This window comes from Vombatus ursinus, unplaced genomic scaffold (assembly GCF_900497805.2).
Source record: "Vombatus ursinus unplaced genomic scaffold, bare-nosed wombat genome assembly UNPS02009062.1, whole genome shotgun sequence".
NCBI lineage: Eukaryota > Metazoa > Chordata > Mammalia > Diprotodontia > Vombatidae > Vombatus > Vombatus ursinus.
The window spans coordinates 14,620-41,903 of NW_020948840.1; the positions used below are offsets into that span (position 1 = coordinate 14,620).

The 27,284-nt window shown below is 35.8% G+C and overlaps 1 protein-coding gene and 1 pseudogene across 2 annotated transcripts in view; both read left to right on the top strand.

The window, feature by feature from the left end:
* CPSF3 (cleavage and polyadenylation specific factor 3) overlaps positions 1 to 27,284 on the top strand; it is a 62,231-nt gene that overhangs the window by 2,913 nt on the left and 32,034 nt on the right. The window contains exons 2-10 of one of the 2 annotated variants that reach the window (XM_027850439.1): positions 1,909 to 1,972; positions 2,968 to 3,065; positions 7,231 to 7,359; positions 11,785 to 11,962; positions 12,930 to 13,019; positions 14,524 to 14,674; positions 22,128 to 22,303; positions 24,147 to 24,305; positions 25,842 to 25,988. In XM_027850439.1, coding sequence (XP_027706240.1) covers positions 1,909 to 1,972; positions 2,968 to 3,065; positions 7,231 to 7,359; positions 11,785 to 11,962; positions 12,930 to 13,019; positions 14,524 to 14,674; positions 22,128 to 22,303; positions 24,147 to 24,305; positions 25,842 to 25,988 — 1,192 coding nt within the window. Of the gene's footprint in view, positions 1 to 1,908; positions 1,973 to 2,967; positions 3,066 to 7,230; positions 7,360 to 11,784; positions 11,963 to 12,929; positions 13,020 to 14,523; positions 14,675 to 22,127; positions 22,304 to 24,146; positions 24,306 to 25,841; positions 25,989 to 27,284 lie in introns of those variants that run through there. The other variant, XM_027850440.1, reaches the window with a different exon arrangement.
* Positions 26,067 to 26,641, top strand: LOC114034736 (annotated as a pseudogene).

Consider the following 27,284-nt stretch of genomic DNA (forward strand, 5'->3'; position numbering starts at 1 on the left):
GTTATTATTCTCTGGTTTCAGAGGAAATAACTGAAACTTAAGAAAGTTTTTATTTGCACACAGTGAATAAGCCCAAAATTGAACTCTGACTAGTGTTTTTGATTATGCCAAGGTATACTACAAACATACCCATGAAACTGATTAACAAAAGGGTCATTACAAACAATAACTGCTCTCATATTCAGAGGACTAAAGTGCCCAGGGCACACATACATAGCTCTCCTGGGTTAGGAGATTCAGAATTTAGTGAGGGAGCCCTCACCTTCACAGAACTTACAAGTCTAGTAAGGGCAGGAGACACCAACGTAGGTAACACTAATGTATAATACCATATAGAAAAAACAGTATGACATAGCACAAAGGCTATTTGAGGTCTCTGTTAATTAGCCAGTGAGGGGATTAGGATCAGCTTCACAAGGTATATAGCATTTGAGTTGGATTTTGAAATATGTCTAGAAATTCAACCAGAGATGAAGTGGGGAGAATATTCCAGGAATAAGAAATGATCTGAGTCGTATGATTATGATAAGCAGCACATTTATAAGACAGTATTTACAGGATCATTGAATTATAGATTTAAAGCTGGAAGGAACTTTAAAGGCCATCTAGTCGAACCCCCTCATTTTGCAGATGAGGAAACCAAGGCCCCAGCGCTTAACTGATTTGTCCAATTTGGCTGAAGCATAGAGGAAATAGTTTAGTAAATAAGTAACTGGGTTAGTGTTCCTTATGTAAATTATAATAATCACACTTTCATATCATAGTATTTTAGAACTGCAAGATATCTCAGAGATAATTAGTTCAACCTACTCATTTTACAGACATGGAAGTAATTTGTCAGTGGTCTCATGTGGTGAGAGGTGACAACAAAGGCTAGAATAATATCTCTTGATTCCTAGTCCACTGTGTTGGAGTTTTTTTTCCCATCATGCCACTGTGCCTCTCTGATTGTGGAATATATTTAAGTATTAGTAGAAAAGAATAACAGTATTCTTTAATCAAAGCACTTCAAAGTAAACTAATTATTAGGGAAATGTAACCAGGATATTAAGTGCTCCCTGCTATGCAACATGTGACAAAGAAAATAATGACATAATTTTTGCCTTCATGAGAGCTAATGTAAAAATAAGTGGTACAGACAATTAAATGCTGTAGAAGTTCAGAGAAGGGAGAGATCAACATCAACTACAAAGTTTGGAGAAGTAAGTCGTAATGGGGGCAGTGGGACTTGAGCTGGACTTTGAAGGATGAGTCAAATGTAGCCACACACAGAAGCAACTTAGAAGAGTTTAAAAGTATGACTTATAATAAATTTAACAAGATAATTTTTGAGAAAGATACTAGCAAAGAGGAGAAATTTGAATACTTCAGAGGAAAAAAAGAGACATTCCAGTCATATTTTAATTTCAGCTTATTTGGTAAATTCCAGTTGCTGTTTTGTATTAGTTGATAAATTTTATTTCTTTGTAAAATGCTGAAATATTCCTGGATCTATACATATCACAATCTATTTAACTGAAAAAAAAAAAAAAAAAAAACGATCACTGTAACTTGGACACTTTAAAATTACTTTGTCAAGATTTTCATTCAGAAACTTAAATTTAACTTTTGATCTCTAGCTCTATAACATAAGCTCTTCAGAAATTTAAACGCATGCATTTGAACTCATACACATTCACTTCCTGAACCTAGATTGTTCCCTTTTCTGATAATTTTATAATTTTTTTTTCCCCTTAAGGATTCCTAAGGAGGAGTTCTCACTAAGAACTCCTCAGAATATGTTTTGTTTTTAAAAGAGGGGAAAGCATAGATTGATTTATTAGCCTAGCTTTGTGCTGTTATTAAAGTTTTGCCTTATACATTTGCACAGATATTAATGTTCATTTCTTTTGTTGTTATTTTTTACAGTGGGGCTGGACAAGAAGTAGGAAGATCATGTATTATTCTGGAGTTCAAAGGAAGAAAAATAATGGTAACCACTGCAAATATATATGTATATATACACACACATACACACATATGTAGTATAAATCTGTTACTATCTAAAACAATCATCTTTGTTTTTTGTAAAAGCATTAACATAATACACTTTTAGGAACATGCTACTCAAAAATGCAATAAATTATGTTCACCTAGATCTGCCAACTGATTGTCTTTTTAGAATAAATTCCAGGGGCAGCTAGTTGGTGTAGTGGTTAGAGTACCGGCCCTGCAGTCAAATCTGGCCTCAGACACTTGACACTTAATAGCTGTGTGACCCTAGGCAAGTCATTTAACCCCACTGTCTAGCCAAAAAAAAAAAAAGAGAGAGAGAGATGTTAGAATAAATTCTAAAAAGGTTGTCAGTTCTGCTGCTGTGGGTTGGAATTATGTGCAAAGATTCCAACCAGGATTCTAGATATTTAGTTTAAAAAATACATTTAAAGGCAGACCATGTGACTAAGCTAACCTTCCTCTCCAACCCGGAAAAATTGGGAGATTGATACAAAGATAGTGACTACCTTGAATGCATGAAACAAAGCCTTAGCTCCTTTATTCTGCTTCATCTTAAAGAGAAACATGATTAGACTTAACTGTTTTTTAATGGCTTATGGGTAAATCCTCATTCACATAAGATCAGAAATTCATGATTGATGTCTAATGTCCACGAAGAAAGTTTTTACCAAATCATTCTCTGACTCTTTGGGAGAGTTCATTTGCTGTGATATTAGTGAGGCATTTGGGAAGAGTAGGTTCAAGGTCCACCTTTGACACATCCTGTGTCAGACAGCTAGCTTTGAATTTATTTTGAGAAATCAATCATATTAAATAGGTAAGTGGAGTCTGTCACCATTATATTTTGTCCATCTTAAACATGACAGATTAATGATAAATGTCAACTTTAATAGATTTTTTTTCAGTAGATATATTTGTACTATACATTATACAAAGATATTTTTATGAATTTTTTCCCTAATTCTTTCACAGTTGGATTGTGGAATTCATCCTGGCTTAGAAGGAATGGATGCTCTTCCTTACATTGATTTGATAGATCCTGCTGAAATTGATCTCCTCTTAATTAGTCAGTAAGTCTTAACTTGAATGAAGATAATCTTTTTTTCAAGCGTGTTTTTTATAATGATTATTCATATTTTAAAAATTTCTGTTTAACTAGTAGAATGTTAATACTAGTAGAAAGTGCACTAACATCTAAGTGGGAGCTGGCATATCACTTAGGGATTTTTTGATGCTTTTACATATAATACATATATACATAATATAATACATTTTACCTTTTACTGTCTTACAGAAATGTTCTGTTTTATCTTACCTTTCATCAGATCTGCTTTACTGAGCTAAATGGCAAAAATTGATCATTTGGTTACATAGTTAATGGGTTACCAAGGAGTTCATGTCAACTAGGATTGTTGCTGGCTTCTGACTTTGTCACTTCCCTGCTCAAAAATCTTCAGTGTGTCTATTGTCTCTAGGATAAAATATACACTCTTTAGTGTGATACTGTAAACTTTCTAGTATGTGGCTTCAGCCTACCTTTCTAGACTATTTCATATTACTTCACCAAGGCTACATTTGAGCCAGACTAGACCACCAGCTATTCTCTGAGCTCATCATTCCATCCTAGTCAGTGCACATAGACTATACCGCCTGCCTGGAATGTACTCCTTCTCACTTCTATCTCTTACAGTCTTTATCATTAGCAACTTCCTATCTGAAGCCTTTTCTGATTTCCCCCAGTTTGATAGTGCTTTCTCTGTGCTTGTATTTATTTATCTATTTTTAGGTAGTATCACTTATAGAAGACATTTTCAGCTTGGTATCCACAGTGCTGTGCATATAGCAGTTGCTGAGTAAATGTTTGTTGGGTTGAACCATTGAGTGAAAAAGTTGTGATCTCTAGGAAGCTAGCTGAAGCAGCAAGGCACCCTGAGGAAGAAACAGGAGGCAGCAGGTGCCGGGCAAGTCAAACTGCCCACCACTACCCTTGACCACCATCTCCTTTCAGAGTCCAGGACCCTGAAGCCAAGTGCTTCGGGAATAGCAGTGTCACCTTTCAGACCTACTTCCAGCCCAGCTCCCACAGTGAGGAGAGAAATTGTTAAAAAAGCTACAGCTGTTGAACTGATGCCAACAATAGGCAAAATCATATAGGAGCCCGGGGAGTGGCAGTTCCCCCCCAGATCATCATTCCTGCTTCCAACCTTGCTCTCATAGCCATCTTTTGGGGATGGCTCCTTTGGAGAAAGGGTGTGCCATTCCCACCAACTGCCATACTTACTAGGCTAGCTCAGCAAAGCAACTTGGGAGAGATAGGAGGCAACAGGTCAGGTGCCAGGCAAGTCAAATCACCACTTTACCACTGTCAGATCCTGATGGGAACAGCTTATGACCCTGAACTAAGCTCCCCTAAGTGTTCTAGGAATAGTGATATAAAATAATTTTTAAAAAGAGGCATTAACTTCTTGTGTCTCAAGGACCATCTGACTTGCAACTGAAACCTTCTGTATATGTTGTCTCCTTCATTAGAATGAATGTGAGCTCCTTGAAAACAGGGTCTGTCTTACTTTTCTGTTTGTATCCCCTGTGTTTAGCAAAGTGCTTTGCACATGGTAGGTGTTTTATAAATGCTTTGTTTATTCATTTTTCTTTTTTACATGTGGCTCTAATTCTATAATATTTTCTTAAACTTCTATCTGTTCTATTTATGCATTTGATTGTCTTTTTTATTTTACCTTAGAGTTCCTTAATTAAAGCTCTGAAACACAGTGCTACTCCATATTGGTATTGTGCAGTGAATTTTTGTAGAGTAAAAATCAGAAGCCTAAAAGGGTTGCTTGTGCAAAATGGTAGATGAGATTGAATGGTGCCACGTACAATGCAAAAAGAACGTATTGCATTAATTAGTACTTGATCCATATTTCATGGTTTTGCTGTAAATTACCAGCATGTCCCAACTATTCCTTGATGTAAATGGTTTGTAATTCTTTGGTATCTTGCAAAAAGAAATAGTGGCCTGACATTTCATTGTTTAAAAATCTGAATTTATTTGTAACACTCTAAGTGTTGTTTTAAGTTGGGGATTTTTGTATTGCTACAAGAAATTTTGTGCTCAGTTTGTCTGAACAAACTAAGCACAGAAGCAAGGGCTTTAAAACCAAAAATTCTTAAATAGGGCTTTGAAATTCTGTAAAATTATAAAATTCTGTAAAATTCCTTAGTTGTAGATTGCTACAAATGACTTATGTACATAATGTTAGCAAATAAATGTTAGCAAAGATAGAAAAATTTAACTGATTTTCTCTGTAGTAACTTAATTACATTATATTATTGTGAGACATTGTAGAATCATCATGCTGTTTCCACAGATGCTATACAGAAGTCCTTTTGGTATAGCCCCTTTTCTCCAAAAAGTCTTGACTCGTTTCAAAATTTATTTTCATTTTTCAAGTGGAAAAAGGCAATTTAGAGTACCACTTTTCAGTAAAAAAAAAAACAAACAACTTTGACAGCTTCTTCCTTTTCTAAGCATTTATTAAGTGCCTACTGTGTGCTGAACACTGGAGATACAAGATAAAAGTGAAATCGCCCCTGACATCAAAAAACTTATGTTTAACTAAGTGAAACAACATACATATAAATTTGTATACACAAAAGAGGTACAGGGTAGCTTCTAAGGGGATGGCACTAGCAGCTTAGTTGATCAGGAAAAGGCCTCCTGCAGAAGGGGGTGTTTAAGCTAAGTTTTGAAGAAAATCAGGGATTCCAAGAGGTTGAGGGAGGAGGAAGAGCATTGCAGGCTTGTAGGAGAGTCATTGCAAAGGCATTGAGAAATTGTAAGGTTGGAGTGTCGTGTGAGGAACAGCAACTAGGGCCAGTATGGGTAGAACCATAGAGTGCGTGAAGGGGACTGATTGTGTGAGAAACCTGGAAAATGAGGAAGACTAGGTTGTGAAGAGCCTTAAGTGCTAAATAAGAGTTTATGTTTGTTTTTGAAAGTAAAAGAGAGCTACTGGAGGATCAGTTGGGAGGTGACATGATCAGACCTGGACTTTAAGAAATTCATTGAGTGAATTTGGCTATGTGAAAAACGGGTCAACATGGGAAGAGACTTGAGGCAGAGAGACCAAGTAAGAATCAGTTGAGAGATGATAAGCACCTGAAGTAGGGTGGTAGCTGTGTGAACCAGGAAAAGGGGGTGCGTCTGCGAGATGTTATGGAGAGAGATTTGGCAGCTGATGGAATATGTCGGATGAATGAGTGTGAGAAACCAGATGTCACTGAGATTGCAAACCTGGAAGACAAAAAGGATAGTGGTATCCTTAGCAGAAAATAAGGAGAATTGGTGGGATTTGAGATAATGAATTCTGTCTTAGACATGTTGAGTTTGTGATATCTATGAGACATTAGCTTGAAATGTCCAGTAGGCGGTTGTTAGTACGAGGTTAGAGCTCAAGAAAGACAAAGGCTGGACAAATAGATTTGAAAATCATCTGTGTAGAGATAATAATTGATCCTGTTGGAGCTGATGAGATAACCAAATTATTTAATATTTATTTTAACTCTAGCTATGATAAACCTCTTCTTTCTCTAGTTATTACTATTCAGAAGTATTAAAAATTCGTCCTGTCTACCAAACTTGGGTGCATTTTTTTTCTTCCCTTTGCCCATATTACTTCTTTTCTCAACAATAGCCACAGATTAGTGGTTCTCGAAGGGTGTGCCACAGGTTTCACTAGGTAGCCTGTGAAATTTTTATTTTTATGCTATTGTACATAAAAGAAAAGTTGTGAATAATTTTGCTTGATATAGATTTTAGAAACCCAGAAAAGTATAGCATGACAAGTATAATATTCATTCAGTAAGCAAAATTTGCCTATTATAAAAATGCACTAACTTCAAAATGTATTAGACTTTGAAGTAACAAAGAATTCGACAAAAAAAGGCTGAGCTTATTAAAGAGAATCTGAACGTGCAAACATTGCCTGACTTTCTGTATTGTCTCCAGCTTAAAATTTTAGTGTTCCATAATTCTGTAGCAAAGAATACTGTACCATAAGAAAAAGAAGTTTGAGAACCACTGCCGTAGATCAATAATGCCTGATTAGTATGCCAAATTGCCAGATGTTTGGATCTTGTTATGGCAACTTTTTGTTTTGTCTTATGTGTGATATTTTAAATTAACTATGCTAAGTAATACTGCAAGCGTATCAACTGCATTCCTTTTGTCTTAAGTTTTCATTTAGATCACTGTGGTGCCTTACCTTGGTTTCTGCAGAAGACAAGTTTCAAAGGAAGAACATTTATGACTCATGCTACAAAAGCTATTTACAGATGGCTTCTTTCAGATTATGTCAAAGTTAGGTGAGTTGCTACAAAACTGTATATAGGTGACTTTTCTCATACAGTGACAGAGGTTTTTCGAGTTTTCCTGTTATATTCACACTGTTATTGGTTCCCACACTGGCCATGTTTAGCCCTCTAAATATGGCTTTCTACAATACCGCAGTGTAGGTTGTAATCACAGTAATAGGTCAGTGTTTACTGAAATATTGTTCCTTCCAAGGTGAGGAAGGAATCAAATATTTACGTCATTATCATACTTCTAAGACAATTATTACATAGTGGGGAAAATATTGAGCTTGGAATCAAAGATCTGGGTTCAGATATGACCTCTGACATGACCTGTGTAACCCTAACAGGTCAGTAACTTCTCTGAACCTCAAGTTCCTCGTTTGTAAAGTGGGAGTAAAAATACCTGTAGTATCTTCCCTCACAGAGTTGTTGTATGACTCACATGACGTATGCATGTAAAGAACTTTCTGTAAATTCCCCCCCCCTTTTTTTTTTTTGGCTAGGCAATGGAGTTAAGTGACTTGGCCAGGGTCACACAGCTAGTGTTATGTGTCTGGGGCTGGATTTGAACTCGGGTCCTCCTGAATCCAGGCTCTATCCACTGCGCCACCTAGCTGCCCCTTTTTATAAATTTTCAAGTGGGATATAAATGTCAGTAATTGTTGTTAATTATAATTGAAGTCCACATGATTTGTCAGAAAAAAATTCACTCCTATTTACTAGAAAGATTACAAATAGTTTTTATGTTACTTGTAGCCTGAGTTATATGTTAAAAGATTAGAATTATTATGTCTAGGGGCAGCTAGGTGGTGCAGTGGATAGAGCACTGGTCCTGAAGTCAGGAGGACCTGAGTTCAAATCCGGCCTCAGACCAAACACTTGACACGTACTAGCTTTGTGACCCTGGGCAAGTCACTTAACCCCAATTGCCTTAAAAAAAAAAAAAAGGATTATTATGTCTAACTCCAGAGTGGTTTACTTATAATTTGTGTTAATATGTGTGTACCCATAAAAAACCAGCATGGTATAGTGGATAGACAGCTGGCCATTATGTCTGGGAGTTCTGGGTTCAGGTCTAACCTCTGTCATACTCTAACAAGTCTCTTAACCTCCAGTGTCCCAGGTAGCCCTCTAAGACGATGAGGCAAATGAAATCACAGGTCTGAACCACAACGTACACAAGTGGATAATTGTATTCTCATGTTTAGTTATTTGGATTTAGTTTTGGAAAATGTCTTTCCCGCACAACATATACTACTTTTTATAAAGGTCTGGGTTATGCTGAAACATGTATTTGCGTAATTTTCAGGCAAAGTACATTTTGAAATTCTTAAGAGTTTTAAAATTACAAAACAAGTTCTTTGGCATTTGTTCCTATTCACTCACTGTGTTTATTCTTTAGCTACATCTAATCATGTAGCTATTTTGGTTATCCCCAGCTGTACCTAAAAAAAAAATAATTTGCTAATCCATGCAACATATTTCATGAAGTTATCCAATTTTAAGTTTTAAAGTAACAAAACTTTATTATAAAATTCTAGTAAGAATTATATCCAGAATGTTAAGGAAATTCTGTGTTATGTTGGAAAGCCGCTTGATTTCACATCAGAAGTCCTGAGTTCATGTCTTGGCAGTCAGTGTGCTATCATTCCTGTCAGTTTTGAACATTGGACAATGAACTTGCTTCTCTAATAGTAATTACTAATAATAGTTGAATAACAGTTTGTTGTTGAGTCATTTTAGTCAGGTCCAACTCTTTGTGACCCCATTTGGGTTTTCTTGGCGAAGTGGTTTGCAGTTTTCTTCTCCAGCTCATTTTACAGATGAGGAAACTGAGGCAAACAGTGAAGTGACTTGCCCAGGGTCACACAGCTAGTAAGTGTCTGAGGCCAGACTTGAACTTGGGGAGATGAGTCTTCTTCCCTCCAGATAAGGTACTCTTAATGAGACTGTGCCAACCAGCTGCCCCTTAAGAAACAGTAGCTTGTACCTATATAGTATTTTATGGTTACAGAATATTTTTGATATAGGATTTCAGTTGATTCTTAGAAGAATCTTGCGATGTAATCTAATATGAATAATACAGTACCTTCACCAGAACTCAAAAAATCAAATGAGATAGTATATTCATTAGAACTTTGTGACCTTGGAGTATCATATGGCTATAAATCATTTTCCTTTTTCTTTTAAAAAATTTTTATTTTCAGTTCCAAATTCTCTCTCCTACCCATTGAGAAGGTAAGAATCTGATACCCATTATACATATGAAGCCATGAAAAACATTTCCACATCAGCCATGTTTTGAAACAAAAAAACAAGAAAAATAAAGAAGGGGGAAAAAAATCTATGTCCTGAATCCATCAATTCTGTATCTGGAGGTGGATGGAACTTTACATTATGAATCCTTTGGAGTTGTGGTGGATCATTGAATTGATCAGAGTTATTAAGTCTTTCATAGTTGATTCTTGTTACAATATTGTTGTTACTATGTAGATTGTTCTCTGGTTCTGCTCACTTTACTTTGTATCAGTTCATATAAATCTCCCTAGATTTTTCTGGAGCCTTCATTATTTCTTATAGCAGAATAGTATTCCATCCCATTCATATACTTTAACTTGTTCAGCCATTCTGCAAATTACAGTTTCCCATTTTTGCCACCACAAAAAAAGCTGCTCTAAATATTTTTGTACATATAGGTCCTTTTTCCTTTTCTTTGATCTTTTTGGGGTGTAGCCTTAGTAGTGGTATTGCTGGGTCAAAGAGTATACGCGATTTTATAGGCATAATTCCAGATTGTTCTCCAGAACAGTTGGACCAGTTCGCAACTCTACCAGCAGTGTGTCAGTGAACCTAATTTCCCACATCCTCTTCAGCATTTGTTATTTTTCTTTTCTTTTTTCTTAGCCAGTCTGATAGATGTGAGGTAGTATTTCAGGGTTGTTTTAATTTGCATTTCTTTTTTCATGTGACTATCAATAGCTTTGACTTCTTCCTCTGAAAACTGCCTGTTCATCTTATTTGATCATTATTGTTCAATGGCTCCTATTTTTATATATTAGGCTCAGTTCTCTATCTATTTTAGAAATGAGACCTTTATTGGAGAAACTTGCTGTAAATATTTTTCATCCAGTTTCCTGCTTTTCTGCTAATTTTGGCTGGACTGGGACTTTTTTGTACAAAAACTTTAGAATTTTATGAAATTAAAATTGGCCATTTTACCTTGTGAACCTCTCTATCCTGTTCAGTCATAAACTCTTGCCTTTTTCAGAGATCTGACAGGTAATTACTTTCATGTTCCTTTAATTTGTTTATGATATTACCCTTTATATTTAACTCATGGACCCATTTTGAATTCTTCTTGGTACCTGATGTGAGAGGTTGGTCACTGCCTACTTTCTGCTTTCAGTTTTCCTAGCAGTTTTTGTCACCTAAGGAATTCTTGCCCCAGTAGCTGGGATCTTTGGGTTTATCAAACAGTAGGCTACTGTGTTTACTCGCTTCTGTATGTTGTATACCTAATCTATTCCTCTGATCAGCCACTAACTCTTAAGCCATGTTCCTAGGGTCCTAGATCTAGAGTTGGAAGGACCCTCGGGGCCTTCAACCCGTACATTTTATGGGTGAGAAAACTGGAGCCCTGAGAGATGAACATGACTTGTCTAGGACCATACAAGTAGAAAGCTTCCACGGGAGGATTTGAACCCAAGTTCTCTGACTCTGGAGCCAGTGCTTTTTCCTTTGTACCACATACTGCCTGTTATTCAGAGTGCTCACTAATCCTCAGAGACTCATTATTTCATCCATATGGACCCTCCCTCCATCAGATTTAAACTGCTCCATACCTTAGGAAATTGTTTTGTGAATTGTTTGGGCCAAAAGCATTTTATCACCTGTTGCCCAACCTCTTAGTAATAATCCTATCCAAATTTTGGTAAGCTGGTTCTTTAATGGTAGTCTTTTCCCAGCCCCTTTTTCAGTTTACTTCAGACAGTAAACACCTCCACTATATAAGATAAGTTGCTGTACTAAATGCTCCGGATAAAAAGACAATAGTGAAAGACTCTGTCCTCTCATTCTCCATCCCTCTCTTGTGGTCTCTCTGCCCCTTTACCCTCCCCGGTTCCCTCTTCCCCCTCCTCGTTCTCGCTTTCTCTCTCTCTCTCCTTCTCCCCCCTCCCCCCTCCTCACCCCCCTTCCCCCTCCTCTCTTTTTCCCTCCCCCCCTCCTCACCCCCCTTCCCCCTCCTCTCTTTTTCCCTCCCCCCCTCCCCCTTCCTCATCCCTCTTTCTCTCTCTCTCCCCCCCTCCCCCTTCCTCTCTATAAATAAATGGAATAGTTTTAGATATGTCATCAGAGAACAGTTTTCTAGGATTTCTTTAAATCAGAAAAAAATATTTAATCTTGTTCTTCATGTTCTGGTTTTTAAAATTTTAGTAACATATCAGCAGATGACATGCTATATACTGAGACAGATTTAGAAGAGAGTATGGACAAAATTGAAACTATCAACTTTCATGAAGTAAAAGAAGTTGCAGGAATCAAATTTTGGTGTTATCATGCAGGCCATGTTCTGGGAGCAGCCATGTTTATGATTGAGATCGCTGGTGTAAAGGTACTATGTATCTTCTTATGTAGATAAGTTGTAGTATTAATGGAAAGAAGTATAAGAGTTGGGACATATATGTTCAAATCCTGGCTGTAAAGTGAGAAGTTTTTTTTTTTGTTTTTTTTTTAACTACCTACATCATAAACTTGTGAAGATTTTTTCAGGAGAAATCAATATGTTTCCAGCTACAATGTAATATTGCAAATTTCTTAAAACATGCCAAGTGTTAAGACACTTAAAACTTACGTGTAATATCTGGAATCAGACTTTAGTTGCCGATCTTCCATTTTGCCATCAGATATAGAAAGTGGAAATACTGTGATGCTTCACATTTCCATTATACTTGGTTATATATACATATAAGTGTTGATCTTCCTGTTTTTATTTGCTTTGAACATTTTCTTTAATGGGGTTTACTGCTTTGATCCAGCTGGGTACATCAGTTCTTGTAATGAATATTTGTAGTTCAAAACAATAAAATAAAATTTCAAAGATTAAAAAATAAGCTGAAGTAGCATGGTCTTCATCCACTTGCCTTTGCTGTATAGACAATTTCCTAGGTAATTTGATAGGGAACAACCTCTGGTATTATATTCATTTTACATTAAGAGATAATTTGACAGCCGTGTCACCAGACTGTGCTCCCAGAGGGAAGAAGAAAGGGAGAGAAGATAGGCTAGCAAGGATGTTTATTCTATTTGCATCAATCTCTAATAAGATTGAATAGAAAAAAGTTAGGATTAAATACTGAGAAGTCTAGTTGCAAGGTAGCATATTGATTTTAATATAGGCCATTATTTTTTTCCCATCAAATCTAGCTTATTTAAAACCTAACTGCAGCTTTTAACTTGATTTTTTTTTTAACTTATGAATATACATATACACAATCATTCCTAGATTTTACTGGCTTAATTATAAAATGTCTTTCCAAAATCCTAATTCCTTTCCCAACTAAGTTTTTTGTCTCTCATAGCTTTTATACACAGGTGACTTCTCAAGACAAGAAGATAGGCACTTAATGGCAGCTGAAATTCCTAATATTAAACCAGATATTCTTATTATTGTGAGTATTAGTGGTTTCTTCATTTTAACAGATTTTTTTATTATCTTTTGTTTTTACATTCCCTAGATTTCCCTTTACACCCTTATTGCCCCTTACAGAGAGACATCTGCTGTGAGAGAGTTTTTGTCTTTTGTTTGTTGAACTAGTATAAAAGGTGATGTGAATTATGTAGAAATTGGATTGTATATTTTTTTAAAAAGTGATGAAATATTTTTTCCCTAGATATGAGGAAAATACTCAGCTTTTATGGGTTAACCTGAACTTTTGAACTAAAAACGTCAGGTATTGATTTAGGTTTACCATAACAACCTAACTTCATGTCTGTAAAGTTCTATCCTCCTACCCTAGTGCCTCATTATGTCATGGAGGTTACCATGGATTCTTGAAGGCAGGGCAAACAAAATGTGAGCTGTGGCAGGTCCTGTCAGAGTGGAAAATCTTTTAATATCACCCATTAACCTACTGTTTGTCATTTCAAAACTGGGATAACTAAGTTTTAAGAATCTAATGCTTAGTTGGCAACAACTGTGATTCACATGGTAAGAGGGAATACCTTATGAAATCACAGATCCTTTTGGAGCATATGCTTGTTGATTATGATAAAATGTCAGCTTAGGGAGATTCAGTAATAGACTAATTTTGTGTTTCAAAACTTTTTTTTTTTTTTGGCACTTAGGGTTAAGTGACTTGCCCAGGGTCACACAGCTAGTAAGTGTCAAGTGTTTAGTCTGAGGCCGGATTTGAACTCAGGTCCTCCTCCTCCTGACTTTAGGGCCGGTGCTCTATCCACTGTGCCACCTAGCTGCCTCTTCAAAACCTTTTTGAGCACTAGCTGTTGGTGGTCTTTCCTCACTAATGTCTGTCTTGTTATGTCCTTACCGGGCCTAGAGTAGCGTCAACTCTCTGCCTTGTTGTTCTAGGAGCAGTGAGAATCTTTTCAATTTTCATTTACTTGTTGATAGTTGTACTGATAAAACCAAGCGTTGAAATTAGTAAAGAAGATTCCACTGCTTCCCATTATTAAGGCAAATATTACAAGGCAAATAAATGACCTCAATTTCAGGAAAAAATTTCTGAAAATCTTCCTGAATTATTTTCATCATTTCTTGTCAACTATGTCGCAAAGTGGGTAAGAGCATCAAATTTGGAGTCTGCAATCACATTCTTAAGTCTGAGTTCAAATTCAGCCTCAGACACTTACTGTGTGAGCCTGGCAAAATCACTTTAACCACTGTCTGCTTCAGTTTCTTCATGTGTATAGTGGGAAACCCACAACACCTGGGTTGTGCAGATCAAATGAGATAACATATAGTACTGCACTTTGCAAACTTATAAGCATAAATGCTAGCTGTCATTATTGATCTCACTTAAGGTTAGTCTTAAACGTGTGCAAACATATCATGGTGGAGGGATAATTTTATTAAAGTGTCATTCTTATTTTTTAGGCCAGTTGAGGTTGGATGTATGTCTCATTGTTCTGATATCTGTTTATGAACTATGTTAGGAATCTACATATGGGACTCACATTCATGAAAAACGAGAAGAGCGAGAGGCAAGATTCTGTAACACTGTTCATGACATTGTGAATAGAGGCGGCAGAGGTCTCATTCCTGTCTTTGCTCTGGGACGAGCTCAAGAACTTCTTCTGATTTTAGGTATGTTTGCCCGCTCTGGCATAATAATAGTAAACTTTAAAAGATATTTACAGAAAGCATCCTCAAATAAATATATTGAGGATATGTTGTATTTGTACAGCATCCTCAGTTTATTCTCTAAGACTGCAATACCTGACAGCCATTATGCTGCTTTAAATTTACAAAGTGCATTAACGTGTATTATCTCACTATGACTGGTATCGTTATCCTCATTTTAACCAATCAAGAAATTGAGAACTAAGGAGATGAAGTGATTTACCAAATTAAATAAGCAACTGAAATACAACTTGAAGTCAGATTTGCTGTTTCATCCCCAACTCTTTAATTCTTCCCTCCCACCCCCAATTCCCCTTTCTCTGTTGCCATTCACCCCTTTCTAGAATTCTGTTTTGGATTATTTTCACATTCTACCTTATCTGCTCTTGTTTGAATGTTGCTATATGCTGGACAAAGTCACAAAACCATGCTGATGGGGGCCACTACAAATTTGTTTTCTAATACCATTTTAGCTCTCACTGCTGATAGTCATTCCTTTTTGTTTTTCTCTGATCAGCTCTCCTCGCAATGTTTCTTCAAACCATATTTTTCTTCCCAAGTCACCTGTCCTTCTGCCTCCTCCTAGGTTGCAACAGAATTTTTACCTTTCCAATCCTAACCACCATGCCTCTTCTAATGCAGCCTAAAATCATATTGGCCTCTTTGGATACATTATCAACCAAATTCTAATTCCAATTCAAATCTACATTCTACCAAAACCCTCAGATCTTCTGCAGAATAACTTGTGTTGTCTGACCTCGTGTTTCCCATTTTGCACTTGCAGAATCAATTTTTGGGCCCAGATTTAAGACTTTAATGGATTATAAGTTTGTTTATTTTTTTTAGTAGTTTACCAAAGCTTTATTCAGAATTTCCACAAACTTTTTTTAAAAAATTAATTATTTATTTATTTTTGTTTTTCGCCATTCATTTCCATAAGATTTTGAGTTTTAAATTTTCTCCCCTTCCCTTTCCTCACCCCTCCCCAAGACTGCATGCAATCTGATATAGGCTCTACTTATACATTCATATTAAGCATATTTCCCATTAATTATGATGTAAGGAAGAATTAGAACTGATGGGAGGAACCACAAGAATGAAGCAATAAAACAAAACAAAAGAAAAGGAGAGCAAATAGTATGCTTCCATATGCATTCAGACTCCATATTCTTTCTGTGGATGTGGATAGCATTTGGATTATAAGTTTAGATCTAGAAGAGAGAGCAAAGATCATCTGGTCCACCCTTTTATTTTATTGATGAGCAAACTGAGACCCCAAGAGGCTAAGGTACTAGCCTAAGGCAGTATATAAATTTTACCTGTATCATCACACAGGTAACAAGTGGCAGGTCTTGCAACTCTAGAATGAATGATCTTTCCACCATCTCTTCAAATTCAGGCCAATATTATAGCCTGTCAATGTCTTTTTATAATCTTGGCTGTCACCTAGTGTGTTTAGCTATCCCTCCCATCTTTGTGTCACCTTCACATTTAATAAGATTACCTTATGTCTTTATCCATGTCAGCCCAAGCACTAGATACCTGAAATACTCCATTAGCTACCTCCTTCAGAATTGATGTTGTGTCATTTAATGATTAATCTTTGAGTCTGGCCATTCAACCATTCTCAAATCTATCCAAATATAGATTCATCTATCCCACATTTTCCTTTCTCTTCTATAAGTATAACATGACTTTGTGAAATGCTTTTCTGGAATTGAAGTAAATTCTAACTAGCTAGTTTTTCCTTATCTGCCAGTCTATTAACCTGTCCAAAAAAAGGAAAGAACCTACTCTTAATTACACCATTTTGGTAATTGCTGTTTCCTTTTGTAGATATTCACTAACCATGCCTCTACTAATACCTTCTATAACTTTCCCAGGATCAAGGTGAAACTCACTGGCCCATGGTTTCAAGACTCCATTCTTTGCCCTTTTTTGGAAATAAAGGGCAGTATTTGTCCTTCTCAACTCCTGTGGTACCTTTCCTATTTTCCATAATCTTTCAGAAGTCACTGATAATGCTTTAACAGTCATATTTGCCTGTTCATTCATTTTCCAGGAATATTCTGAGCCCAGCCTCACCTCTTCCTCTTAGAGTCTCTAGCCATCTGTAAGGTTCGTTTCAAGTGCCGCCTTCTGCATGAATCTTTTCTTGATTCCTCTCCCCCTTCCCAAGCTCCTAGTGTTTTCACCCCAAAATTATCTCATGTATTTTGTATATACCATATATACTACATGCACATTGTTTCCCCTTATAGGTCACTGAAGGCAGGCCCTATTTCACTTTTGCCTTTATATACCTAGTGCTTAGCACGGACCCTAGGACATAGTGGGTGCTTAATAAGTGTTTTTTGATTCACTGGTGAATTGAACTCATAAAGGGTAGTTAAGTGCTATATTACTATTTCTCTAGTTATCTTAGGTATCAATTTCCTAGTAACCATTTTTGATCTATTCTTTCCATTCTAAATATTATTCTCCTGTAGAAAAAGTAGAAGCCAAATAAATAGGTTTGTACTTCTGCTTTCTCTCTGTCAGCAGTTTTCGTCATCCCAACTACCCTAAGCAGATGTCCTACTCCTTTTTCCTAATACAGTTTTTTATAAAAATGCTTTTTGTTATTCTTGGCATATTTTACCAGCCTTGGGTTATTCTGAGTTTTGAAATTCCTGCTATTATTCTTCCAATTCCATGCTGTACTTTTGTGCTGCTTCTTAATTTAATACCTTAATTTCATTTCCTTGTAATACATACCTGTATGTATGTCTCGAAAATCTAAAGTAGTTGGAGAATTTTCAGTGCATGTCTTCAGAATCTCATTCTTTGGGGTTTCTCATTCTTCCTGAACTTACTTGAAGTCTGCTTTCCGAAATCTAAGCTGTATGTCATGATATCTTCTTGTCTCTTACAATTCCAAGACAGACAGACAGACACACACACACACACATACACACATGCCCCCAAGGTTTCCATCATCCCTGTTTTAGTAACTGATTACTTGGTGGTGAGGTCCAGAATGATAGTTTCTCTCATTAGTATTCTTCTTTAAAGATAAAATTATCTTTAAGGCATGTCAAGAAATTAATAGCTGTACATCTTTATTAGAATGTCCAGATTATTGAAGTTCCCTATCACTACTATATCCTGCTTCTGTGCCACACTTGTAATATTTCTCTGTTCCCTCTTTCTGTTCAGATTGTCTTAAGGCAAAGGAGTCAAACATGCAGCCTGCATACCTGCTGTAATCCCAAGTGTGGCTATAATCACACTTAAACTGTAACTAGGAAATATTTAACAAAATAAATAAAAATAAAACAAACATCACATTTTAAAATTAAGTCAGTAGGTGACCTTCAGGGATCCTTATGTACAGATTAGTGGCCTTTATTTCTGTTTGAATTTGTTACCAGTGGTATAATGTACATTTTGATGTCAGTATTACTTTTGTTTCTGACAGCATTGTCTTGACCAAAATGCTCTCCTTGATATTTTTCGCCTCAGGATTGCTGTGTCTCCATATGTGAATTAGTCTTCATAATATATAATGCCTTTCCACTGCCTCCCACCCCCCACCTTCTTTTTTTGAATAAGGTTAGATGCTTCCTGAATCATATTTCAGGCATGTGTTCCAATGGTGCTTATACTGTCAAATTTTATTTTTGAGTTAAGCTTTCTGTTTCATTTTTCTTGTTACCCATGCTTTGTTCATTTCTGTATAAATATGTGAGATCATGAGTTTTATTGTGGACTCTTGGATTTAGTCTCCTATAACTTTCTGCCCAACTCTATTACTGTTCTTCCTACATTGTAACTACTTTAGGATATCTAGCATTGGTGGTACACATAGTCATTTTTTCCCATTCCCTTCCTTTTTCAGTATAAAGCCTTTTTTAAATTAGATTTACAAGACCAAATTAATTTTTATTAATCATTGTTAACTGCATTCTATCCCTGATAAAAAACACATTATTTCTATATTTGAAGCCCTCATCCCAGATGCATTCTCAGACACGTCTTAACTAGCTGGTCTTAACTTCTTATATATGTATTTCTCTTCTGAAGCCCTTGCCCTTTATTAGTAATGTTGAGAGGCACAATATCTATTGTGCCTTTCAAAAAGGTTTTCATTTTCTTACCCCAGACTTTATCATATTTAACAGTACTTCTCAGATTCTTTCTGGTAGCATTGATTTTTGCTTACTTGAGTTACCCAAATTATGTAGTAGTTATCAGGTTTGACAGTTCTTGTGTTCTCCACCATTCTCTGAGAAGACAGAAGACCTTTTTATTGTTAATGTCCAATAGATACAGTCGCCCCAGTACTCTTCAACAGTGAGTCACCAGTCATCAATATTTGTCTCTCCTTCCTTGAAACTTGCTGGATGACCTCTCACCTTATAGTACTTGTCTTCATTCCTTGTAGAATGTAGCCCTTTTTCTTTTCCTTTTGTTGGAAGGTCTTTTTCTCTCCACCTTCCTGACACAGACATTCTCTGCTTCTGGACATTTATCTTTCTAATTACTTAGAAATGCACCCTATTCCACCTTTTTTTTTTTTTAAGCGCTACATTCTCAATGATAGTTTGACAAGTAAGGATATGTTTTATTAAACAGCTCATTTTTGTTGCTGCTGATACCTTTTTTTAAAAAAAAGTTTTTATTGATGTTTTCTATTTCTTACTTCACCATAATCATCCCAAATATCTTTTCCCTTCTTTTTTCCTCTCCCAAAGAGCCATTCCAAATGACAAAAGTATTTTTTAGAGAAGATTAAAAAAAAAAAGCACAAATTAATGATATATTGAAAAAGTCAAAGAACATGTACAGTGTGTAACATCTGTGAACTTCCCACCTCCTCCACAGTTTTTTTTTTTGGCGTGTATTCTTTATGTTTTTGTTGTAGTTATTGTATATTTTCTTGGCTCTGCTTATTTCACACTACATCAGTTCATAGTTGATCTTTCCATTCTTTGTATTCATCACACACTATTTTGTGTGTGTCTGTGTGTGAGATATCCTTTTGCTGTCCCAGTTAGAAGGTGCCGTCTGTCTTAACTCAAGTTTCTCTGGCATTTTATTCATTTTGTCCCATTTGTTTCTCTTTCTGTTAGATTCATACAAAACTGAAGGGGATATTGAAGTCTCCTGTCATTATCTTGTTATTCCCCATATCTTCTTGTAGCTCAGATGTTTCCTTCATGAATTTAAATGCTAAGGCTTTTGGAACATATAAGTTTATTCTTACTATGAGTTTGTTGTCTATGATTCCTTTCAGCATAATGGAGTTTTCAATTACCTTTGAATTTTTTTAATTCCAAGTTCTATGATTATGTATTATAAAAGCCTAAAAAGTAATAGTCACCAGCATTTCAAGTAAGAGATATGAGCGTATATAGCTTTCTGCTTCCTTCCTATACATTTGAAAAATTAAAAACCTTTCTCAGTTACCCATAATGTTAAAGGGCAAGATTATCATTGATGTGACCAACATATAATATAAAGTGTCGGCATTAATTTCAACCTCTTCCTCTTTTCAAACTATATAAAAATTTTGGGTAAGTAATGGTTTTGACTATTTTTTTAGTTTTTTCTTTTTTGTCTTCTGTCGTCTAGTGGAAAAACTAATGAATGGCTGAATGTGTAACAAGGGAAAAAAAGCAAAAATTCAATCCATGCATGGTTGAAAATTTACATTTTACATTTGTTTTTAATTAGGTATTTTTGCATCTTTGTGTAAGATGTATTGAATAGTTTTTTCAAAAGCATAATCAGAATCAAATTTGTTGACTGTTCTATGCGATTTATGAAGAAGACATAGAAACAGTCTTAAACTATCTGAAATATTTAGTGCTATACATGGTTGCCCCTCTGAGTGCCTGATTAAGGAACAAATTAAATTCATTGTGTAAAAGAATGCCTATATCTGCCAGGTTTTGGAAGGTTTATTTTTCTTGATTTTGATTTTATGTGCTTTTATATTCAAAATTGCAGAATTAAAAATCATCACATAAACAGCAATTTGGCAGATAAGTACTGCTATAATTGAGTCAGTGATGTAGCATTAGTGGCTGGCTTTCGAATCAGAAATCTGGGTTCAAATCCTGCCCCTGGCTTATAATAGTTCTGTGATCATGGTCGGGTTCCTCAATCTCTCAGTGCCCCCAGGCAGCCCATAACACCATAAGCTGCAAAGAAATTGCCAAAAGTTGATATTTAAGTGGGAAGGAGTTTCCATACTGGGAGTTCCCTGCACTGATGAAGTCACAGTTTCAAAATGTTTTTCTCATTACCTTAAGAGTAGGTTGTTCAAATACAGGGTTGCCCAAAAATCTTAGTACTGGTTTAAGGTTTAATAGCTTAAAACTGAACTAAGATTTTTGGGACTGTCTATATTATTGCCCACATTTTACAGATAAGTAAATTAAAGCTGGAAAGTCATCCTAGAGTGGCTCAGTAGTAAATGTTGTAGCTGATCATAAATAGGAGGTCACTTAACTCCCAGGTCTTTTGCCCCTCCAACTGTTCCATATAGTTCCTAATCAGTCAGTCAGTAAACATTGATTAAGCACCTTCTCTGGGCCAAGCACTAAGGACACATATACAAAAAAAACCAGTCTCCGTCCTCAAAAAGTTTACAATCTAATAGGGGAAAATAACCGACAAAAGGAAGGTTAAAAGGTTGAGGGGGTTGAGAGAATGTACCCAACACAAGGGCATGGTGGAAAAGTCAGAGAAGTCTCAAAGAAAGGCAGCCAGATGAGAAATGACGAAAAGATTTTAATTTTTAGAAAGGGTTTTTTTTTCCCTTAGCCTTTCCTGTTTTTCATGACGCTTTTAGTAATTATCAAATGGTTATCATTTTGCCTAGTTACCAGTGTTTAAAGAAAATTAAGTTTAACATTAAGTGTAGTGTACTCCTAGATTGGGGGTGGGGAGACTCCCTCTACCAGTGCAGGAATCCTTGGACACTGGCTAGGATACTGACATGTCAAGTGAGTTGCCCAGGATCCCGTAGCCACTAATTAGGATCACTTAATAATGCATTTTTTTGTTTTAAATATGTTCAAAATTTAAGCCACTTGCTGGCCAGTGTTTATTATTCCTTCTAAAGACATGTGGAATAATCTTTATCCTGTGTATTTTGTGCTCTGTTTAAATAATTACTTTGAGTTGTAAGTGGTTTGTTTTAGGACTAAATTAGAGGTTGGTCCTAGTAAAGAAGTACTAGCTTAAAATTTCCTAAGCTATTTTAAGTTGGGTAGTTTTGTTTTGCTTTATTCATAGTGCTTTGAGCTTTTAAAATGTCTTATAAGGATAAAAATATAAGCTTACCTTCAAATGAAATCTTGACTTTAAATTTTGGTATCTTCATTTTAGTAGAGTGGAATTTTTACCTTGTAAAATTTCTTTCTAGATGAATATTGGCAGAATCATCCAGAACTCCATGACATTCCAATATACTATGCATCATCTTTGGCTAAGAAGTGTATGGCAGTATACCAGACCTATGTGAATGCCATGAATGACAAAATCCGAAAACAAATCAATATCAACAATCCTTTTGTTTTCAAACACATTAGTAATCTCAAGGTCAGTACATCTTGAAAAAAGAAATGTTGATAGGGCATAAAAATCATTTCCATTCTACTTTGTCTTTTGTCATTACTGTTTAGAAGGTTTTTGTAGTTCAGTTTATTACTAAATTCTTGCCAAAGTTTATCTTAACAGCATAATTTTTAACTGATATGATCATGATATTTATAGCCAGAAGGGACTTTAAAAGTCATCTAGTACAATCTCATCTTATAGATAAGGTAACTTAGGCCCAAAAGGGTTTACTGACTTGCCTAAGATCAAACAGAGATAAGTAGCAAAGTCAAGATTTGAATATAAGTCTTCTGACTCCAAATCCATATGATAAGTTTACTACTACTAAATATCAAACTGTATATGATATTTACCACTATTTCCCAGGCATTGCGTTAGGTCCTGGGGATACAAAATATCTTAAAAAGGACAATCCTTGCCCTCAACTTCTAATCTGATGGAGAAAGACAGTACCCAAAAGGAAACTAAAAAGCCTAGAGATTAAGGCAGTGTGGAAGAATGACAGTGTGATGGTAAAGTCAAAACCAAGCAGAGCCACTGATGGCTAATGAAGAGATGACTGGGATTTTGAACCCTCTGCAAAGGGAGACTATGGGAGAAGTTTTTACTCAGTTAAAATTTTAACTGGCAAAGAAAGGCAGAAGCAGTTGAGATTTGAGTGGGAAAGCTGAAGCAACCTCCTGGGTGGGACATGATGAAAATGATAATAGAAACCAAGCAGTGGCAAATGAAGGAAATCCAGTGTTTTTTCAAGGGCACCATACTTTGAGAACCTGGAATAAACTGTGTTTTTTCTTGACTTAAAAAAAAACATTAATGAGAATCATAGTTAAATTTTTAGTGATAAGACAGTTCAAAAGCATTCAAATTATGTCTGATTTGGATGATATCACAGTAGTTTGATTTTTCAGGGAAGAAATTTACCACTATAACATTATTGTTTAACCCTTTCCAATGGGGGGGAGGGGAGAGGAGACCGGAGCTACAATTTAAGTGTTGTTTCTGAACCGTTTTTGTAGTCCTCGAATTAACAAGTCACTTTTTTCTGGGATAACATCTACTCAAAATTTTATGTGTCTATAAGAGAAAACTCTGAAAAATTCATCTTAATAGCATAGTCATTATTCTGAAATCTAATTCTAATCACTGTTTTGAAATTCTTTTTAAGCCAATAGTTACTACTGTTATTTTTTTCCTATTCTTTTTGTTCCTCCTATATTTCTTTCTTATAATTTCCGTAGCTTCCTTTCCACCTGTGAACAACTATTGGTCATTGTAACATTGTTATTATTGACCTAAAAAAATAATGTAATTTGTACTTTATAGGCCAGAAGTTCTTAACCTGAGATCTGCAGAAATATATATGTATATACACACACACAAAGGTCTGTAGATAGATTCCCAGGGGTCTGTGAACTTGAATGGGAAAAATATTACATCTTTATTTTTATTAACCTCTAACTGAAATTTGACATTTCCATAAATTTATTTTATGCATTTAAAAACATAATTTGGAGAAGGAGTCCATGGGCTTCACTGATTGTCAAAGGGGTTCCATGATGGAAAAAAAAAAAGTTTTAAGCCCCCTCCTCTGGGCCATCCCTACCATTCTTGCTTTGAATTGTTCAGAAGCTTAAGAACTCAAATTTGTTGTTACTTTACTGGTCAGTTAAGCTAATTAAGTATCTTTCAGTGGTGATTCATTTCATCAGGCTTACTATTTGATATGTATGATACACTTAAAAAAACAACATCCTTTATAAAATTTATATATTATATTTAAACACTAATGATTAGCATACCTTTTATATCTCTTTTCCCTCAGAGCATGGATCATTTTGATGACATTGGCCCAAGTGTTGTGATGGCTTCACCAGGGATGATGCAGAGTGGCTTATCCAGAGAATTATTTGAAAGTTGGTGTACTGATAAAAGAAATGGTGTAATTATAGCGGGATACTGCGTCGAGGGAACACTTGCCAAGGTCTGTTATAATTAACTTTGCATTGTTTTTAATCATATTTATAATATACATATAACTTTTCCCACTACATTAAATTAAAGCTTATGCAATCTCAACTGATTTAGTTGCTTTTCCAATGTAAAGATACTTAGCTAGTGTGTAGATTTTCATCTCTATGAAGTAATCAGCCAGGCATTGTGGGGACAGTCATGAAAAATGTGTTTCATCATTCTAATCATGACTAGAAGCATTGCCTTTCAGCTCCTACAAAATACCTTTAGTTTATGTAAATGAAAACTTTTCCTGAATTTCTAACTTTGCCAGCAGTCTGTTATATCAAAAATCCCGAAGTTAAAAAACATTTTAAATTTATAAAATGTGTTTTGAATTATTTTTTAAGTTAGAAATAATTTCTTTTTTTAATTAATTAATTTATTTTTAGTTTGCAGCATTCACTTCCATAAGATTTTGAGTTCCAAATTTTCTCCCCATCTCTCCCTTCCCCCAACCCCAAGACAGGGTGGATTCTGAATATCTCTTCTTCTAATCTGCCCTCCCTTCTATCACTGCACCCTTCTTTATCCCCTTATCTTTCTGTTTTCGTGTAGGGCAGGATAGATTGATAGAAATAATTTCTTTTCAGAACTAACATCATAAAGGATGGTTAAATTCCTCGGTTACACTAAAAACCAAAAAAAAGCGTCTTTATTCCATAATGTACCTAAAATATAGTAGTGGCTTTAGTCCTGGGCCTCAGAAACTGAGGGTTGATAAGTATAAGAGAAGAAAGGTAATTTGCTTTCCTTTTCCTGGGCATAGGCATTACCTCGGGGGAAAAATTAACTGGCAGAGATTGTCTTTAGCATTGTCCCACTCTGATATCTTTATCTTTCCCACTTTCTCCTACAAATGCTCTTTTCCCTAGGTCTCCAGTGCTATCAAATTACCTTAAGATACCCCTACTCCCAACTGTGACCTTGCCCAGGCCTGCTGCACCTTCCAAAATATTGCATATTTCAAAATTTATTTAATTTACCCACTGCATTAAAACTCCCATTCCATAAGTATTGATGATGTCAACTAAAAGGTGTAAGTGGCCAGTAATCTCTTCTTGACATCTTCATTTTGAAAATAATACTTTAATACAAATTACTCTATTTGTAAAGAATTCAGGCAGTATAAGGGAAGATATTTTAAGTCAGGGAAGTCACTATATAGCCAGATCTGACCTGTCATCTTCCCTCAAATATTGCTGCTCTCCATGCTTTGTCCTTTCCTTTATTTCTGAACTCTTATATTTCCTTAGCTCCAATGACAGTCACAGCAGTGAGGGCCTTGGGACTAGAATGGAAACTGTTTATTACTTAGGGACAAATGCTTGCCTATCTGAGAAAAATAACTATTCAGCATTTATTCAGTTAATGATAGCAAAATATATGCTGTGCTACAAAATCCTAATGCTGGCACATAAGTTTATAAAAAAAGAAATAATGTTATACCATATTTTCCAAAAAATAATTTTTGAATATATGTATCTTCTGTCTTTTGGTCTAATAGCATATCATGTCTGAACCTGAAGAGATTACTACCATGTCTGGACAGAAGCTGCCCCTGAAGATGTCTGTAGATTATATTTCTTTCTCGGCTCACACGGATTACCAGCAAACCAGTGAATTTATTCGAGCTTTGAAGCCTCCGCATGTGGTTAGTAACCATTCACTTGTGCCTAAATTATTTTTTTTAATTCTCTAATCATTTAGGAATATAAGCTTGTAAGATACTATGACAAGGCATTTAGGGGGAGATAAAGATAAATTATAGAATAGTGTTTAAGAGGTCTAAGAGTTAGCTCTTTCCCTGTTGCTGCTGAGTTGAGCGGGAGGTGGAGACTCCCGGGTGTTTTCAAAATTTAGCTTCCCCCCGGGAACCGCTGCCACGGCCGAGGAAGGCATTGCTGCTGGAGGTGTAATAGACGTTAACACTGCTCTACAAGAAGTACTGAAGACCACACTCATCCACCGTGGCCTCAGTCGTGGAATTTGTGAAACTGCCAAAGCCTTGGACAAACGCCAAGCCCATCCTTGTGTTCTTGCTTCCAACTGTGATGGATCTGTATATGTAAAGTTGGTTGAGGCTCTGTGTGCTGAGCACCAAATCAACATAATCAAGGTTGATGACAACAAGAAGCTGAACTAATGGGTAGGCCTCTGTAAAATTGACAGAGAGGGAAAGCCCTGTAAAGTGGTTGGCTGCAGTTGTGTTGTTGTTAAGGACTATGGCAAGGAATCTCAGGCTAAAGATGTCATTGAAGAATATTTTAAATGCAAGAAATGAATAAAATAAAAGCCTTGGTCTGATTTGGGGGGGACAAAAAGGTCTAAGATTTAGATACCTGCAAAATAGTGTAAATAACATTTATTCTCCATTAAACTTAGCTTATTTGGTATTATCTAAAAATAATGGTACATCAGTCTATCAATCAACAAGAACTTAATGAACACCAACACTGTGCCACTCACTGTGATAGGCATTCAGAATCCAAAGACAAAAGGTGAAATGATGTGCTGCTCCCAAGGAACTTATATTTTCTTTGGGGAGACAACATATACGTAATATAAGTGCGTGCAGAATAAGTACAAAATAAATATTGGCTAGTTAAATACATGATATTCCTGGGCAGGAAAGTGATATTTGAACTCTCTTGAAGAATTGCAGGCAGTTTTGTGAGGCCAGAGTTGGAGGGAGTGCGTTATAGATAGAAGAGTTGGCAAGTGCAAAAAACATGGAGATGGGATTTGAGATACTATGTTTGAGGAATAGGTAGAAGTACAGTTGGCCTAGGTTGTAAAAAGTGGGGAGAAGAGTAACATATAATGAGGACTGAAAGATAAGTTGGGAACAAGTTGCAAAGGATGTTAAAAGCTAAACGAAGGATTTTATATTTATCTCAGAGGCAATAAGAAGTTACTCTTGTTTATTGAGTAAGAGAGTGAAATGGTC